The 19,787-nt window shown below is 38.4% G+C and overlaps 1 protein-coding gene across 1 annotated transcript in view; it reads left to right on the top strand.

Annotated features, from left to right (window-relative positions):
* The window catches only part of hob (bridge-like lipid transfer protein family member hobbit), a 916,854-nt gene that overhangs the window by 154,118 nt on the left and 742,949 nt on the right, over positions 1 to 19,787 (top strand). Inside the window, exon 13 of the mRNA XM_090374277.1 lies at positions 7,318 to 7,478. Within this exon, the coding sequence (XP_090230403.1) occupies positions 7,318 to 7,478 (161 nt within the window). The remainder of the gene's footprint in view (positions 1 to 7,317; positions 7,479 to 19,787) is intronic.

The following is a 19,787-nucleotide window of genomic DNA, read 5'->3' as shown; positions in this document are numbered from 1 at the left end:
TGTGCCCTCTTAGGTTCTTAATTTGAGCAAGAGGAAGAATCCCATCAGCATTCAGCTTGTGAATTGGGGATACAATTGCACATCTCCGGTCCGCGAGAACCTCCCCTGAGTCCAAGGATGCTCTCATAATTATGGCTAAAGGTTTGCTTAGTTCCTTTGCCGCCTCCATTAATATAACTGGATAGATCCCATCCACCCCAGATGCCTTTCTTATGTTTAACTTCAACAATTTCTCCTCCACTTTGCTCTCAGTTATTACAAAAGCATTAAGCAATGATTTTGTAATCATCAATGGGTGCTGCTCTTCATGGACTAATGTTATTAGTGGAGTCCCACAGGGTTCGGTGTTGGGTCCACTGTTGTTTTGTATATTTATCAATGATATTGATGAAGGCATATCAGGCTTAGTGTCGAAGTTTGCAGATGATACAAAGGTTGGCAGGGTTGTTAATGACAGTAATGGCAGTGTGCTACTACAACAGGATCTAGAAAATTTAGGAAGATGGGCTAAGAATTTGCAACTGAAGTTTAACATTAACAAATGCAAAGTACTGCATATGGGTAAAAGTAACCCCATAGGAACGTACCAACTGTGTGTTACTACACTTAGGGTGGTAGAAAATGAAAAAGACCCAGGAGTAATTGTGCAGTCAGATATGAAGTTTTCTGAACAATGCAGACAGGCCGCAAGAGCAGCTCATGGCGTTTTGTCAATGCTATAGAGATATTTTGCTAGCAGGGAAAAGGAGGTGATTGTCACGCCTTGAGTACTGCTTACAGGTCTGGAAGCCTCATTTTAGGAAGGATGTAGATTTAATTGAGCATGTACAGAGAAGGGCAACAAGATTGGTGAGGGGAATGAAGGAATCCTCTTACCAAGAGACTTAAGTTCTGCAAATTGCAGCGGCTGGAGACTAGGCACCTGTGAGATGATCTGATTGAGGTGTATAAGGCCTTGAATGGGTTGAACCCGCTGAATTCTGATGGGATTCTTCCACTTGTTCAGATAAAGAACCTGAGAGGGCATAGATAGGAATTGAGGAAAGACAGTTGTAGAATAGATGTGCTGGAATTTGCCTTTAGTGAGTGCGTGGTTAATTGCTGGAACAAACTTCCATCTGTCATTGTAGAAGTTGATAGGTTAAATGAATTTAAGGAGGAACTTGACAAACATTTGGAGGGAATGGTTGTGTGAATTTTTTTTTTTTTTTGGCTGATGCTACATAAGCTCATACGCTTGCTTTCTTGCGTCACATGCCACGATTTCTGTTACTATAACCTCGCAGGTGCCTGCTCTCCAGGCGCTGCAATTTGCAGAACTTAAGCCTTTCTTGGTAAGAGCACCCCTTTGTTCCTCTCACCAATCTTGTTGCCCCTCGTTCTAGCAACTCTACATCCTTCCTAAAATGAGGCCTTCAGACACAGTACTCTAGGTGTGGCCTGACCACTGCCTTGTATAACAGAATAATCACTTTCCTGTCTCTGCTAGCAAAATTCCTAAATATCATTGACAAGACTCCATGACCTGCCCCTGGCGCTTCCGTAGCCAGGTGGGAAGGAGCAGCAGTGCGTAGCACACGCTTCTTGATTAGACCGGGGTTCGAGCCCGTCACCACCAAATACGGAGGATGCGGAAATGTCAGGGAATGACCACCGCATATCCCGGAGCAATATGGCCTTAGTTGCTAATGCTCCTAAAAACCAAATAACTAGCTAACTAATGACTTGCCCTGGCAGCCCATCTGTACTGCTAAGCGAACATCATATTTCACTGCACAATTATTTGTTTACAAAGAACAGTGTCCATTGATTACCACTATCTGTCGTCTCGCACTCAACCATCCCTTTATCCATTGTAGCAACTTACCCTTACTGCCATACCTTTCCAATTTGTACAGCAGTCTTCCATGTGCAACATTATCAAAAGCTTTCCTGAAATCCAATACAGTAAATCCCCGCTATTCACGGGGGTTACGTTCCTGAGAAATGCCGCGAATACCGAAAACGCGAATACTGAGTTATGGCTCCCATAGTAATAAAGGAGTTCCGTTCCAAAGTATGAAATATATAAGAAAAACTAGTCTAAAATTTTGTCTATGTATGTATTATATATACCTTCACAATATGACTGTGTACATAGACAGTACGTAGTGAAATGCAAGCTTAAGGCATCAAAATGGAAATAAGAAACAATTTAATATTAAATGTAATATTTATTAGAAATTTCAAACAAATCTTTCAATCCAGCGCCTTTGCTATAGCTAAAAAACTTATCCCGCCAGTGCTATCACCAGTTTCGCTAAAGTGTTGATAAAGGAGTTTTGCCTTTCACGAATGATGAGTGAACTTAACGGAATTTTATTTTGAGTTTGGTCTTCTGTCCACAGATTTAAAGCCTTTTCCATTTATCCTAATTTAACATCACGAGTTACAGAGCAAATGTTTTAAGCAATTAGCACGTTTTCACAGACACTACGGCGAATTTTTTCTTCCGATTTTTTGATTGATCGTACCATCAACTCATTGATTTTATAATGTTTTGCCACTGAGGAGCCACTTTCACCATTAGAAATTTTGTCTAATAACTCAATTTTATTTGCTAATGTCATCACCTTCTTTCATATTTTCACATTTCCCTTGTTATTCATAGCCATATTTTTGTACGGGTTAGAAAGAATTTGTCCACAATAAAGGCACTTTCTTCCGTTAACACACTCGAGAAAGTCTGTTTTACACTGCAAAACGGTAGATTTATCACTTTTGTAAGCATATCAATTATAAATTTAATTTGTCACCCTTCTCCCCCACCCATTGAGCTCTGTTTTGACCGGGAAAGATAATTTTAGCCATGCCCATGTTTTTTTATGGTGGAAAATGTTCACGGCGCTTTAAAATTCACATTTTTTTAGGTTTCATTTTATATTAAATAAGCGACCGCGAAACCGCGAATAGATGGGGTTTACTGTATATGATATCAAAATTATTTTTGGCATTCAGTTCATTTGTGACCATATCATTGTATCCAATCAAATTGGTCAGACAAGACCTCCCTTTAAGAAAACCATGCTGTCTAATAACTCAACTATTACTTAACTATTACTGCAGTCTTGTCTAGATGATCCTGCAATGCTTCTTTAACCAGTGATTCCACTGTTTTCCCCAGAACACAAGTTAAACTAACATGTCTATAATTACTTGTGTCACCTTTTGAACCCCCTTTGTGAATTGTTAATACATTTGCACACCTCCAGTCGATGGGGACCTCCCTTGAGTCCAAGGAAGCTGTCATAAATATGGCTAAGGGTTTGCTTACTTTCTCTGCTGCCTCCTTCAATATAACTGGATAGATCCCGTCCACCCCAAATGCCTTTTTTATGTTTAATTTCAACAATTTCTCCTCCACTTTGCTCTCAGTTATTACAAAAATAACTCCCTGTTAAAGTTTGATAAACTTCTGGCATTTCCCCTTCTGGCATATCTCCTCATGTGTGAATGTAGATGCAAAATACTCATTCAGTTTATGCTACCTGAGAATGATCATCAATGTCAGCCCATCTATGTTTAGTCGTCCAATCTGATTCATCCCTTTCCTTCTAGAGTTTATATAACTAAAGAACTCTTTGCTGTTTTTCTTTGCATCCTTTGCCAATGATTTCTCATAATCTGCGTTCTCCTTCCCAACCTCATTTGTGACTTGATTAGACTAGTTTATATCTGCCATAGACTTCTGTGTCACCTGATACTTTATATGCATCGCATACATTTTTCTTCTCTGCCATGAGCCTCATTAATTCATCTGACATCCATTTAGGCCTAAACCTTGAACAGTATTTCTTTGTTGGAAGGAAAACATAGTAGCCTCGAAAATGAAGTCCCTGAATACTTCCGCTTTAGAATTCAACGTTGGTAACATCATCAGTTGATCCTACTGTACAGAATTTAAAAACTGTCTGAGACCCCTGTAGTCACCTTTATGAAAGCCCTTCCCTTTTGCCTTGATGGTAGTTACATCTTTAAGTAATTCCCAGATCAGTACATTGCGATCACTGTCACCCAGTGGTGCCTTTATCTGCAAATTCTTAATGCATGAATAATCACTGCTGATAATGAGATCAACAGTATTACTCCCTATGGTTGCCTCTCAAACATGTTGCTGTAGAAAACAGTCATCCAATAAATCTAGAAAAGTCTTGCTAGTGTGCGAGTAACCGACTCAAGTTCCGGTCAATGTATGGAAAGTTAAAATCCCACATTATAAGACATTCTGATTTACTGGCCCACTCTATTTCTCTGCACAATTGCTCATTATAGTCATCACACACACACACATACCTATTCTCATTTTTCCTTTCCCAGTGCTTATGTCACACCAAACAGACTCAACATTGCATTGTCCACCAACATCAGTTGGATGCACTTCCTTAGATTTTGTGTGTTTCTTAACTAACAGCATAACCCCTCCTACCTTCCTGTCCTGTCTATCCTTCTTGTACACATTGTACTCCCCAAATTCTAATTCTGCACTGCTTATATTTGTGTGACACCATGTCTCTGATATACCAACAATATTTGCCTTTGATGTCTTGACTAGCACTTCAAACTTATCAAATTTATTAACTATGCTCCTAGAATTGGTGTATATGTAAGTATACAAGCACCTGTTATTACTCTTGTTTATCCTAACACAGCCCATGTATTTACTTTTTCCACTATGACTCCCAGCAGTTCTGGAAATCTCCATTACCTTGCTTTCCCGGCTGCTGCTCATTCTAATAGAAGCAGTGCCAGAACCATTTGCCTCTGCCTGCAGCCATTGCTAACCTTTTAGTCTGTATATCCACCCCCCCAACCCAAGCTTGCAATTTTCCAACCGACCTAACACTGCCTTGATTGCATCAGCAAATATTCTTGCACCCTTTCTATTTAAGTGTACCCCATCTCAGTAGAAGCAGTCTCTCCTGTCAACAAGCACAGACCAGGCTGTAAACAATTCTTCCTCTTTAGCCTTGCACAATCTCTCCAGTGCTGACTTGATCGACAAGGCTTTCATCATATACTCCCACCTATCGTGTTTGGGCAGAATTGCAGACACTTTCACATTCAACCCTAACTCGGGACTTTTTTTCAACATTGACCTGTACCTGTTGAGTAATTCTGCAGATCTCTTACTCTTAATGTCATTAGTTTGAACGTGTACAACAATATCACATTTTGTGCCCTTAAAAGATGATATCTGCTCTACAATCATTTGCCCCTGGCAGACATACCCTGGTCCTGTTTCACCTATCCTTCTTCCATAGTATATTCCCTGTCTCCCTGACAACAGAGTCACCAACAATAACTAGTTCCTTTGGGACCAGCACATTCTGCTTGGAGATTGCCTCTGTATTGGTTGTCTAATGCACAGGAGTGAGCTCTGTCATTCAGCTGGGCAGCTGAGAGCTTGATGGGTCTCTCATATTGATTTTTTTTCTAATGCATTTACCCTACACCTCAAGCTCTTGTAGATGCCAATTAGAACAGTGAGTTTGCACCTAATTTCTTGACACTCTAGACACCTAGCACACAAAGGCATCCTCCTTGGCTAGATCATCTTTTGAGACTGTGATGCGTTGGAGAATCACCCACATCGTTTCTCCCCCAAGTCACAGCACTCTCGCTAGTCTGTGATCTTTGCCTCGCAGCTGTAGTCTGGGTCATGATTTAAATTCAATTTAATTATCAATGAAATTTATTAATATTTTTGATTAATTGATAATACTATAATAAACTAACAGATTCCTAATACAGTGCTTCGTATTACGCTATCTAGTTTTACTTTTATACCTTACGCTATCAGTTCGAGATATATATATACAATATGGCGGCTAGATCAACAATATTGGTGCCAACATCGGGAGTCGTAACTTCCAAAAATTGCTGGTTAAATTCAAAATCCTTTTCTAGTATCACCTCATACTTGTTAAGAAAAGTTTCAGATTATCTATATTTAACATAATTAGTACAACATGTACAAAAATCATACTTTGTGCCCTTGACAGATTAAATTATCCCCAATTTTTGTCCCTGGCAGGTATAACCTCTTTCTATTCCACCTATCCTTATTGCATAAAATATTCTCCATTTCCTTGTACGTAGTTGATGTATTTTCAGCTACCTATTGTGGGACCTAGTTGTGCTGCTCGCACATGAGATCAGGCTGAGCGCTAGGGGTGCAAAAGTGAGGCTGTTGCCACAGGTGGTGGGTCTAATAGGCACTGCACCGTTAATAAAATGTTTACATTTAACATTCAATATCAAGTTTCTACTTTCTCCCTACCACAAATCTTTCTTTCTACTCATTTTACAACTCAAAATTTTTGAAAATATGTCTAAATTTAGGAATTATTAATAAACTATTTTGTTAAGTTCATTCTTTTGATGGTTCTGCAGAGTGCAGACACTTTTCTGTGGAAGTGGGGGTAAATTTGTGAGGGCTTTTTTAAGTCTTTAGTAATATTCTCCAGCTTAACACTGCAAGCTGAAATGCTAGATACATTACTGCATATATATGTGTGTGTTAAGATATGATATGAATACGTGCCATTACAAGGTTTTGCCTCAGGCACTACAAGTACTAGCGACATTCCTGCATGAGATAGTTATGAATTGTGGTGATTCTGCGATGCAGCCCAATGAACGAAGTAGGTTCTTCATATTGGTTTTTCTTTCTGAATGAAAAAAAGCAAAACCAAATCAAAAACTTTTAGTTAGTAGACTAATTTAAGTCTTTTTAGCAGCAAAGTTATTCTCCTGTTGCAGTCCCAGCTCACTATCACAGTTAAACCATTGCATTCTGCCTTTTCTGATGTAATTTTACATTGATTTATTCCCTGTCACCTGTTGTATATTCACTTTCTACAAGGGTGGACTTTATTTATCCCTTTAAATATAAATTTTTTTTTGGATTTTCATCCCTTCCACTTGGTCAGTGACTGCTGGAATATTATAGTTAAGTGCTTATATGTTAATTAAAGTGTATAAACATTTGGCTGTTTATAATTCAGATTTATTCTCTCTCTCTCTCTCTCTCTCTCTCTCTCTCTCTCTCTCTCTCTCTCTCTCTCTCTCTCTCTCTCTCTCTCTCTCTCTCTCTCTCTTTTGCGCGCACGCACACACACACACACACACACACACACACACACACACACACACACACACACACACACACACACACACACACACACACACACACACACACACACCACTGCAATATCTATATGTTGCCATTTATTATTAATAAATATTTTAATGCAAGTGTTTTTGTTTTTTCTTTAGTTCTGAGCAAAACCCTTTGTGGAATATGTTGCTTGGTTACTACATCCTTGGTACAGCTGATCTGCAAGATATAAATATAATTACAGTATTATTAGGCTGTTCTCCCTTCAGCTTTGGTTTAATACGTGGAAGTTTCATGGGAGATCATTACTTCTTGGCAGGTAGTACTAAGTTATTCTCAGCTTAAGTTTCCTTCATTTCTCTGTTTCCTTAATATGTTGTATCATTATTTGAAGGATTATTTACTCATTGAGGTAAATTTTAATTGAAAGTTTACCTTATTTTAAGATAGCAAAGGTCACTAGATTTTTAGTTTAACTGATTTATTAATGGAATTAAAAATATAAGTGCAGAAACCTCATTTTTAATATGAAAAATATATGTTGTTTCTTCATGCTTGATTTTGTAATTGGAATCAGACAGCTCAAAAGGATCTATAACAAGGCAGAGCAGTGTCTAACTGCATGTGATTTTAGTTGGAGATAATATTAATTCCTCTGCTAGTATTTAAATAGCAGAATGATGCGAGAAAGTAAAGTATATGTTGAAAAACTAGGTCTTAACTTCTTCTAGTAGCTGATTACTTTCTGACTAATGGAAAAACCTTTCCTTAATTAAATCTCTGTCCCTATGTTTAGATCATCCTCTAAAGGGGAAAATATGCCCCATCATTAAAGTTTTCTCAAACCTTTTAAGTAATGAGAGGATTTACACACACACACATATATATATATATATATATATATATTATATTTTTTTTTTTTTTATTTCTAATTTGAATTTCTGACAGTACTTTATCTGTGTTGGTCAATAACATCAAAATAAGAACAGCTTAATATTTTAAAGCATTATGTATAAAGTTTTCATTTTTACAAAATTTAAAAATTCCACAAAAAAAAAAAACCTTACTCCACAGGCCCACCATCAAAAATTTATTACTAATCTATGTTTGGCAAAGTAATTTGTGAAAGGGTTAAATAAGTAATTGCTCATTATCCAAATTATGTACACTGGTGTTCAAAGGAAGTGCATCACCCCTTAAAATTGTAATTGTCTGAATAACGTAAGTATATTTGTAACTATATTCTTACAGATTGCATCAGATAAGATTGACATGCATAGATTATGACATAATATTGTATCAGCTGTTACTTTCAACTATATAAGCTCGCTCTGCAAGGGTTGCAGTTGATGCCACGAAGAAATAGTGCTATTGTTGCTTTACACGAGGAAGGATGTTCTTCCCAACATATTGCTTATAATCAGTCTTCTAATCAGTGCACAGTGAGTAGATTTCTTTCCAAACTCAAGAATACTGCTTCTGCTGATAGGAAAAAAGGAACTGGATGCTGCAAACAAGTCTACACCAAAACAGCACTGCGTTTTGGAGTGCTTATGCCTTAAAAACCATAAAGCTTCTTCCTCTGAGCTGAAAAGAGAATGGGAAGAACATACAGGGGTGGTAGCAAGTGCAGTAACAGTCAAAAGACACCTCTTCAAAAATGGACATGTAACCTGTCGTCCTAAGAAGAAGCCCCTCCTCACACAAAAAATGAAAAAGGCCCAATTAATTTGGTGCAAGGAACATGGCAAATGGACCCCCGAGCAGTGGAAGTCCAGTTATTTTTTCAAATGAGAAGAAATTAAACCTGTATGGCTCTGATGAGAGGCAAACGATTGACCGTAGACATGGTGAAGAATACCATCCAGATTGTATGGTGTCTACAGTGAAATTCCCTACCAGCCAAATGATATGGGGGTACATTTCATATCGCGGAGTAGGTCACCTGCAGTTTATAAAAGGTTTCGTAAATGCCAATGGATACCTGGCTATATTGGAAGGCAAATTGCTGCCAACCATTAGAGACCATTTCAATCCGCCAAGTAACTGCATCTTTCAGGATGACTCTGCTCCTTGTGATCGGCCGAAAAGTGTAAGTAGACACTTCTGTAGTTACTTTAGCTTCATTTCTGCATTAGAGGTTTGACAGTAATGTGTTTACATTTTTTACAGATGAAAAAATGGTTGGAAGAACGGTCCATTATAACTCTTAGCTGGTAAAGAAACAGTTCTCTATAGGATTCAGCCTGGACCTGAATCCTATAGAGAACTGTTGGCATCGTGTGGAATCTGTAGTTGCCAGAAAGGAACCAAAGACCCTTTGTGAACTTCAGGAAGCCATAATTCGTGTTTGGAACCACGAAGTATCAGTTGATTTTCTTCAGAAGTTGATCTTGTCAATGCCTCGACGATGTGCTGCTGTTATCAGGTTCAGAGGCGGTTCAACTAAAGGTTGCAAATGCTCATTTTGGAATATTTTGAGAGCACCTGTCAAATGTTACTTAGCTTTGCCTTAACTTAACTATTAATAAATATCTTTTGTTTATATTTCTATTTGTGATACTAGTCATTAATGTAAAATACCATCATGAAAAGGGTTAGAAATGTGAAATTCCTAGGTGATGCACTTTCTTTAAACACTAGTGTAGGTTTCAGAACTGGAGTCTCTTCCTATAGGAAGGTTTCCTTTCTTATTAGATTTATATGCAATTAGAAATTAGATTTATATGCAATTAAAAAAAAAAAAAAAAAAAAAAACCTACCCATTTCACCTAACTTTATGCCTTTGATGTGCATCATAACCTCCAATGACATAACTCATCCTGCATGACTGAAGAGATGGGGAGAGTTTTCTAGAGGCTAAACGTGGGTTTCAACACTTCATGCCTCCAATAAGCAAAGTGGTGGTATTTGAATTTATTCAAGCTATCCACTTCTGCAGCATCAGATGAAAGTTTGTTCCAGCAATCAACACTTGCTGGCTAATGGCAAACTTCTGCACATATGTTTTGCAACCATCCATCCCCAATTTGAATTTCTGCCCCCTCGTGTGTTTTCTGAGCAAGAGGACGAATCTCATCAGCAATGAACTTGCTCAATCCATTCAACAACTTAAACAGCTCAATCAGATCTCCTTGCATATCCATAGCATGGAGACACTGCAATTTGCAGAACTGAAGCCTTTCTTGGCAAGAACACCCTTATTTTTTTTTCTTTTCTCATTGCCCTTCTCTCTACCTGCTCCAGCAGCTCTACATCCTTCCTTTTTTTTTTTTTTTTTTATTATGAAAATCTGAAAGTTCAGAGTTATTAGAACCTGTAGTACTTAGTACCATGCGTGGGTTGGAGGTTGAGAACACGAAAGAAGATATTTATTGACATTAAACTTGAAATTTGGTAGATTGTAATTTTCAGGAAATACATATAAAGGAAGGTTGTTCCAGAAAACAAAAGTTGAATGAATAAATGAGAAAGAAGAAAAATTAGTTCTATCAGTTTGAAGCTGGACAGTAAAAGGATGTTGACTGGTTGCCGCAGTTGTTCGGATTGCTTTGAAAATTAGAGCGGGTATTATAGAAGCAAATTCAGTAGAACAAGGCCCATAGAAGTATTTTATAAAAAAGCATGCAATAGAAAAAGAATGTCTATGAGACAGAAAGTGGAGAAACTCTGTTAGAAATGAATCATATTAATTAACTTAACTGCTCTCTTTTGAATAGAATCTAGATGCCTGAGAAAGGTTTTGGGGGCACCGCCCCAGATGTGGGAATAATATTCCTTGGTAGGGTAAATTTGCGATTTGTGCAGAGAACAGCTATTTGGAAGAAGAGTAACACCTAGAGCTAAAGAGAAAATCCAGTTTTTTAGATGCATAGGCAGCAATATTTGTAATGTGCTTATGACAAGAGAGATTACAAGTCAGGATAATCCCCAATAGAAATATATTATCTTGCCTAGAAATCGCAGTGTCATCGAAGATGGGCAGAGGAGCAGAAGAATCCTTTTACCATTAGCATTAACAAAGGCACATGATACATCAGCCAAAAAAAAAAAAACTCCCATCCACTCGCTCTAAATGTTTGTCAAAGTTCTGCCTTGAATCTATTTAAGCTATCAACTTCAACAACGACAGATGGAAGTTTGTTCCAGCTATCAACCACCTGCTGGCTAAAGGCAAACTTCCACACATCTATCCTACAACCATCTTTACTCAATTTGAATTTATGTATTCTCTCAGGCAATTATTCTGAGCAAGAGGAAGAATCCCATCAGCATTGAGCGTGCTGAAACCATTCAAGGCTTTATACACCTCAATCACATCACCTCGCAGGTGTCTAGTCTCCAGACACTGTAATTTGCAAAACTTAAGCCTTTCTTTGTAAGAGCAACCCTTTGTTCCATTCACTAATCTTGTTGCCCTTCTTTGTACTCTTTCCACCAGCTCTACATCCTTCTTAAAATGAGGCCTCCAGACCTGTATACAGTATCAAGGTGTGGCCTGACCATTGCCTTATACAAGGGGATAATCACCTCTTTATCCCTGCTAGAAACATTCCTGTATATCATTGACAAGACACCATGAGCTACTCTTTCAGACCGTCTGCATTGCTCAGAAAACTTCATATCTGCCTGCACAATTACCCCCAGATCCTTTTCATTCTCTACCACTGTCAGTGTAGTACCACACAGTTGGTACATTACTCTGGGGTTACTGCTTTCCATAGGTAGTACTTTACTTTGTCAATGTTAAACTTCATTTGCCACCCCTCAGCCCATCTGCCCAACTTTTCTAGATCCTGTTGCAGCAGCGTACTGTCATTAGCAACCTTGCCAACCATCGTATCATCTGCAAACTTGGACATTAAGCCTGATATACCATCATCAATATCATTTATAAATACAGAAAACAATAATGGACCCAACACTGAACCCTGAGGGACTCTACTAATAAGCTTATTACACGAAAAGCAGTGTCCATTGATTACCACTCTCTGTCTTCTCCCACTCAACCATCCCTTTATCCATAGCAGCAGTTTGCCTCCAATGCCACACTGCTTCAATTGCAGCAGTCTTCCATGTGCAACAGTATCAAAGGTGTTTCTAAGATCCAAATTCCTGTATATCATTGATGGCGCCTCCGTAGCCATGTGGGCAGGTGCGGCAGTGTGTAGCACATGCTTCTTGATTAGACCAGGATTCAAGCCCATGACCGTCAAATACGGGGGATGCGGAAAGGTCAGGGAATGACCACTGCATATCCCCGGAGCAATATGGCCTTAGTTGCTAATGCTCCAAAAAAACCAAATAACAACAACAACAACAAATATATATGATATCAGAGTTATTCTTTGTATCCAGTTCCTTTGTGACTGCATCATAGCATCCAATCAAATTGGTCAGGCAAGACTTCCCCTTAACAAACCCAAGCTGTGTCCGAGCTATAACTGAAATCTTGTCTAGATGATCCTCCAATGCTTCTTTAACCAGTGCCTCCATTAATTTCCCTGGAACAGAAGTTAAACTAACAGGTCTGTAATTCCTGTGTCTCCCTTTGATCATCCTTTGTGGATTGGGGTCACATTTGCACATCTCCATTCCATGGGTACCTCCCCTAAGTCCAGGGAATCTCTCATAATTATGGCTAAGGGTTTGCTTACTTCCTTTGCCGCCTCCTTTAATATAACTGGATAGATTCCATCCACCCCAGGTGCCTTTCTTATATTTATCTTCAACAATTTTTCCTCCACTTTACTCTGTTATTACAAGATTATCTAGATTACTACCAGATTTTAATACACCTCTGGCATTCCCCTCCCTGAATAACTCCTCATGTGTGAATGTAGGTGCAAAATATTCATTTAGTTTGTTAGTTACCTGAGCAGGATCATCAACAGCCAAACCACCAACATCAAGTGGACCAATCTGATTAATCCCCTTCCTTCCAGAGTTTACATAAGTAAAGAACTCTTTGCTGTTTTTCTTTACATCCTTTGGTCAAGATTTCTGGTAATCTGCCTTCGCCTGCCTAACCTCCTTTGTGACTTGGTTACAGACCAGCTTATATCTATCATAGGCTTCTCTGTCGCCTGTTATTTTATATGTATCACATGCATTTTTATTTTCTGTCACATGTCTAATTAGTTCATCTGACATCCCTTTAGGCCTAAATCATGAACAATATTTCTTAGTTGGTATGAAAAGCCTAGTAGCTTCCAAGATTAATTCTTTGAACGCTTCCCATTTTGAATTTGCTGTTGGTAACATCATCAGTTGGTCCCACCGTATAGAATTTAAATACTGTCTCAGACCACTGTAGTCACCTTTATGAAAGCAAAAACCCTTCTCTTTACCCTTGATGGTAGTTACCTCTTTGAGTAAAACCCACTTCAATACACTGTGATCACTGCCACCTAGTGGTTCCTTTATCTGCAGATCCTTGATGCATGAAGAATCACTACTGATAATCATATCAAGAGTATTACTCCTTCTATTTGCCTCCCGAAGGTGCTGCAGTAGAAATCAATCATCCAATAAATCCACAAAAGCCTCGCTAGTGTGTGTGTGTGTGTGTGTGTGTGTGTGTGTGTGTGTGTGTGTGTGTGTGTGTGTGTGTGTGTGTGTGTCTGTCTGTCTGTCTGTCTGTCTGTCTGTGTCTGTGTGTGTGTGTGTGACCAACCGACAAATTCCAGTCAATATATGGGAAATTAAAATCCCCGATTATAAGACTCTGATTTACTGGAGGAGCAGCAGTGCGTAGCACACGCTTCTTGATTAGACCGGGGTTTGAGCCCATCACCACCAAATACGGAGGATGCGGAAAGGTCAGGGAATGACCACCGCATATTCCCGGAGCAATATGGCTTTAGTTGCTAATTCTCCTAAAAACCAAATAATAACAACAACGACTGATTTACTGGCCCACTCTATTTCTCTGCACTATTGCTCATTATGCTTATCAGATTCATTACGTCTGTGATACACACACCTACTCTCATTTTTCCTTTCCTTGTGCTTATGTCACACCAAACAGACTCAACATTGCACTGTCCACCAACATCAGTTGGATGCACTTCCTTAGATTTTTGTGTGTTTTTTTAACTAACAGCCTAATCCCTCCCTCCTTCCTTCCTGTCCTGTCTATCCTTTCTGTACACAAAAAGTACTCCCCAAATTCCAATTCTGCACTGCTTATGTCTGTGTGACACCACGTCTCTGATATCCCATCAAGCTCATAGATATTATTATCTATACTTCTAGCATTAGTGTACAAGTAAGCATACATGCACCTGTTTCTACTCTTAGTTACCCTAACACAGCCTATGTATTTACTTGTTGCACTATGACTCCCAGCAGTCCTGGAAATCCCCATTGCTTTGCTTTCCAGGCTGCTGCTCAATTGCATTTCAATAGAAGCATTGCAAGAATCACTTTCGCCTCTGCCAGAGTAGGCGCCTCCGTAGCCAGGTGGGAAGGAGCAGCAGTGCGTAGCACACGCTTCTTGATTAGACCGGGGTTCGAGACCGTCACCACCAAATGTGGAGGATGCGGAAAGGTCAAGGTAATGACCACTGCATATTCCCGGAGCAATATGGCCTTAGTTGCTAATGCTCCTAAAAACCAAACAAATAACGCCTCTACCAGCGACTACTGTTAATCTATTATTCCATGTATCCACCCCAAGCTCGAAGTTTTCCGACCCACCTAATTCTGCCTCGATAGCATCAGCAAACATTCTTGCACCCTTTCTATTTAAGTGTATTCCATCCCTGTAGAAGCAGTCTCTCCTGTTAACAAGCACAAACCAGGCTGAGAAAAATTCTATCCCTTGAGCCTTGCACAGGCTCTCCAGGGCCGCATTAATCGACAAGGCTCTCATCATATACTCCCTCCTATCGTGTCTGGGCAGAATTGCAGACACTTTCAAATCAACTCTAACTCACGGCTATTTTGCAGCAAGGTTTCTTCCTTGCATCATTTGTCATTACTAATACTACTATTTCTTCAGTGTATAATTTCTCTCTATAAGTTTAAGTTCTGGTTAAAAATAAGTTCCGTTTCTACTTCGGCATGATCTCATAGGTCAAAGGAGTTTACAACTTATTATTTTAATAATGAATATTATCATTAATCATATTTCGTAGTGGCATGGGTTCAAACCCCAGTTAACTAATCACATGTACTGCTGTACTCCCACTTTAACAGTTAGCTAAATAAAATCACCAAATGAGGAAATAAATTTTCACCCCATGTGATACCTTTAACATGCTGATATAAATAGTAGTTATCTGTGCAATCTAGAAATATATTGCTGCTGAGAGAGTGACTTTCCTTCAAATGACTTTAAATTATCCTTCATTGATTGGAATTTTATGGTCAGGCATTACACTTAGTGGAATCAATTTTTTTTCAACCATCTGAATGACATTCTTATTTTAATGTGTCAGGGAAAGTACAAGAGGCCCAAATATCCTTGATGCAGTCCTCAATTAAGGATCAAAGTATTATTATTGAGATTTGGTTGCACAGGTAATACTAGCAGGTATCAACCACATCTTTATAAAATGGGTACAAAATGTCAAAGGAAAATTCTGTGGTCAAAGGCAAAACAGAGTCCATTGTGGGTTGAAAGTCTGATTAGAACCTATCCAATGTAGTAATAATTTCAGGATGCTGTACAGAATGTTCTATGAGAGATTTTTAAACAAATTATCCTGGAAGCAATAAGCATATTTGTTCAAGTGGGAAAATATCACAGAAAGGAGATGACAAGTTGACAGATGCTAAACAGCTGAAGAAGGAAATATGGGATAGTTACAGATAGATAGTTATGTGACACTGCTATATATGAGAATGATAAACAGATATGTAACAATACTACAGATTGATTCAGAAAATCAAAAGCTGATTATGAGTAATCAATGACCAAAAGAACCGAGAATGGCGACAAGGAATTTTCTTATTTTAATGGAAAAAAAAATGAGTGCATAAAATCATAAATTCCTCTCCAAGTCTGAATGGCAAAATTATAGGCAGTCCATGCAAGATTGCCAATGAGTTGAACAGGTATTTTACATTCATATTTACAGTTGAAAACATTTGAAAAAGAGGGAGGGGGAAAGATGAGAGTACCTATCAGAAAAACATTATCAGTAAACTTTTGAATTGAACATAAACCAATTTCATTGGGGGGGGGGGAACAGTTGTTGCTCAAGTAGAGGCCGCAGATTGTCCTCGTGTATTGTTCTACGTGGCTAAATATGTACTTAAGAGCAAGTAGTACATACAGCCTTTGTGTTTGTTACATTTGTTTCAGAAGTGCACCAATGAGATTTTAGAATTAAATTGAGGGCAGGGAACAGCTTTCTCATTTAGAAAAAATGCAGTTGTTTCAACAAAATTTAACTTTGGAAATCTGAAAATCAGAATGGTACTACTTATTCTGATTTTAATGTCAAATTCAATAATTTCAGCCCAAATATGACAAAATAGGTTGCCTTAACTTAAAAATAAGTGAAAAAGATCCTGGTGCCTTTACATTGAAATGCCCTGTGTGTGCGCACGCAAGCACACACACTCTCTGCTAGACTTAGTATAAAAACATTCTTTCGCTTGCCCAGATTACGAACCTGAAGGGGCATAATTTGAAATTGAGGAAAGACAGTTGTAGAATAGATGTGCGGAAATTTGCCTTTAGCCAGCGGGTAGTTGATATTGCTGGAACAAATTTCCATCTGTCGTTGTGGAAGTTGATAGCTTAAATAAATTCAAGGAGGAACCAAACAAACTTTTAGAGGGTAGAGATGTGTGAGATTGTTTTTTTTTTTTTTTTTTTTTTTTGGCTCTGCTGATGCTACATGAGCTCATATGCTTGCTTTCTTGCATCACATGCCTCTACTACTGCTACATATCACAGTCTATCGATTAAAGAGTGGAGAAAATTGAGGAATTTCTTTTACTATATTACTTAAACATCTGTTGGCATTATTGGCTTATATCTTTTGCTCTTATACACACATAGCCTTACAAACACAAGAACGAGAGGACTTCTGTGCAGGCAAGTTTTTACGGTTCCAGCTAATAGAGAAGTTTTACTTAAATATTTGCATTTTATTGACTTAAATTGGCATATTAATTTATTTTTTAGAAGTAGCTTTTTGATCCTAGTTACAATACTTAGTTTATTTTTAACTTAGATAGAGATTTTGTAGGTTATTACTTAATGTCGGTAAGGGTATCCACATGTTGGACAATATTTTGCAGCTCCGGCGAATGCTAAGTTTTTAATTATGTTTAGCTATATTATTGACTTAATTGTTATTTAATTATTTTATATAAGTAGCTTATAGTCTCAGTCCTTGGTTTATTTTGAATTTAGATAGCGATTTTGAAAGTTAATACTTAGTGCCGGTAGATTTTCCATTCCTAACTTGCCACCATTGTTTATACGATACAATGTATATCCCGAAATAGTTAGTGTAAGGTTTAACCTAAAACTAGATAGCGAAACACGTAGCACTGTATTAGAAATCTGTTAGCTTAGTATAGTATAGTATTATCAGTTAATCATTAAAATTTATTAATCTTATTAAATTTCATTGTCAATTAAATTGCACTTAAATGGAATCGTGACCCAGACTAGAGCAGCAAAACAACGCTCACAAATTAGCCAGAGTGTTGTGGCTTGGGGAGAACCGAAGGAGGCAATTCTCCAATGTATAACAGTCTAAAAAAATGCACGAAATGTGAAATATTTGCAGACCTGCCTAACATGATATGATCTAGCTAAGGAGGATGTTTTCGTGTGTGCTAGGTGAAGAGACGGTGAGCACCAACTCAGCATTCTGATGGGTGTCTATGAGAGTTGTAGGGTAGATGCCCTAGAGGAAATTAATAAGAGGGGGCCCATCAAGCTCTCAGCTGCCTAACTCAACACCAGAGCTCACTCCTGTGCATCAAGCAACACAACAGCAATCTCCAAGGCAGAATACAGTGGTCCCACAAGAAATAGTTATTGTTGGTGACTCTGTTGTCAGGGAGATGGGAAATATGTTATGCAAAAAGGATAGGTGGAAAAGGACCAGGGTATATTTGCCAGGGGCAAAAGTTGATGACATAGAACAGATATCATCTGTTGATGTTAAAAACAGAAAATTCTAAATGGGAGGCCTTGAGGGAATTAATGTTGGAAGCAACTAGGCTTTTCATATCAACTAAGATATACTGTTCAAGATTTTAGGCCTAAATGGATGTCAGATGAACTAATAAGGTTGGTTGCAGAGAATAAAAATATGTGGGATGCATATAAATTTCCAGGTGACACAAACCTAAGGCAGATATAACCTAGTCTGTAATCAAGTCACAGAGGAGGTTAGGCAATCGAAGGCTGATTACGAGAAATCCTTGGTAAAGGATGCAAAGACTTCTTTACTTGTGTAAACTTTAGTAGGAAGGGGGTGAATCAGATTGGTCCACTTGATGTTGGTGGTTTTGCTGTTGATGATCCTGCTCAGGTAGCTGACAAACTGAATGAGTATTTTGCAACTACATTCAACATGAAGAATTCTATAAGGAAAGGGGTCTGAAGTTTACTAAACTCTAACAGGGAGCTAAATGTATGTAATAACGGAGTGCAAAGTGGAGGAGAAATTGTTGAAGTTCAACATAAAAAAGGCACCTGGGGCAGATGGAATCTGTCCAGTTATATTGAAGGAAGCAACGAGGGAAGTAAGCAAACCCATAGCCATAATTATGAGAGCATCCTTATATTCAGGGGAGGTCCCCATGGAGGTCCAAATGCATCCCCGAGTCACAAATGGGGTTCAAAGGGTGTCGCAAATAATTATAGACCTGCTAGTTTAACTTCTGTTCTAGGGAAAATAATGGAGTCACTGGTTAAAGAAGTGATGCAGGATCACCTAGACGAGACTGCAGTAATAGTTGAGACACAGCATTGCTTTGTTAAGGGGAAGTGTTGTCTGACCAATTTGAGTGGATATTTCGATGTGGTCACAAAGAAACTGGATGTAAAAAATAATTTTGATATATATTTGGATTTCTTTTGATTCTGTTGCACATGTAAGACTGCTGTATAAATTGGAATGGATGGCATTAAGGGCAAGTTGTCGCAAGGGATAAATGGATGGTTGAGTGGGAGATGGTAGAGAGTGGTAATAAATGGACACTGCTCTATGTGGAATAATGTCATTAGTGTAGTTCTACAGGGTTCAGTGCTGGGCCCATCGTTGTTATTTAGTGCATTTATTGATGATATCGATGAAGATCAGGCTTAATGTCCAATTTTCAAATGATACAAAGGTTGGCAGGGTTGTTAATGACAGTAAAGAGAGTATGCTGCTGAAACAGGGTCTAGAAAATTAGGTAGATGGACTGAGTAGTGGCAACTGAAGTTTAATATTGACAAATGTAAAGTACTGCATATGGGTAGCAGTAACCCAAGAGAAACGTATCAACTGTGTGGTACTACACTCGGGGAGATGGAGAATGAAAAACACCTGGCGGTAATTGTGCAGTCTGATATGAAGTTCTCTGAACAATGCAGGCTAACGACCAGAGCAGGTCATGGAGTTTTGCCAATGATATATAGGAATTTTGCTAGCAGAGGCAAGGA

The sequence above is a fragment of the Mastigoproctus giganteus genome, chromosome 5 (genome assembly GCF_048544385.1).
Source record: "Mastigoproctus giganteus isolate SK-2022 chromosome 5, ASM4854438v1, whole genome shotgun sequence".
Lineage (NCBI taxonomy): Eukaryota > Metazoa > Arthropoda > Arachnida > Uropygi > Thelyphonidae > Mastigoproctus > Mastigoproctus giganteus.
This window is presented reverse-complemented; position numbering and strand designations above follow the sequence as displayed.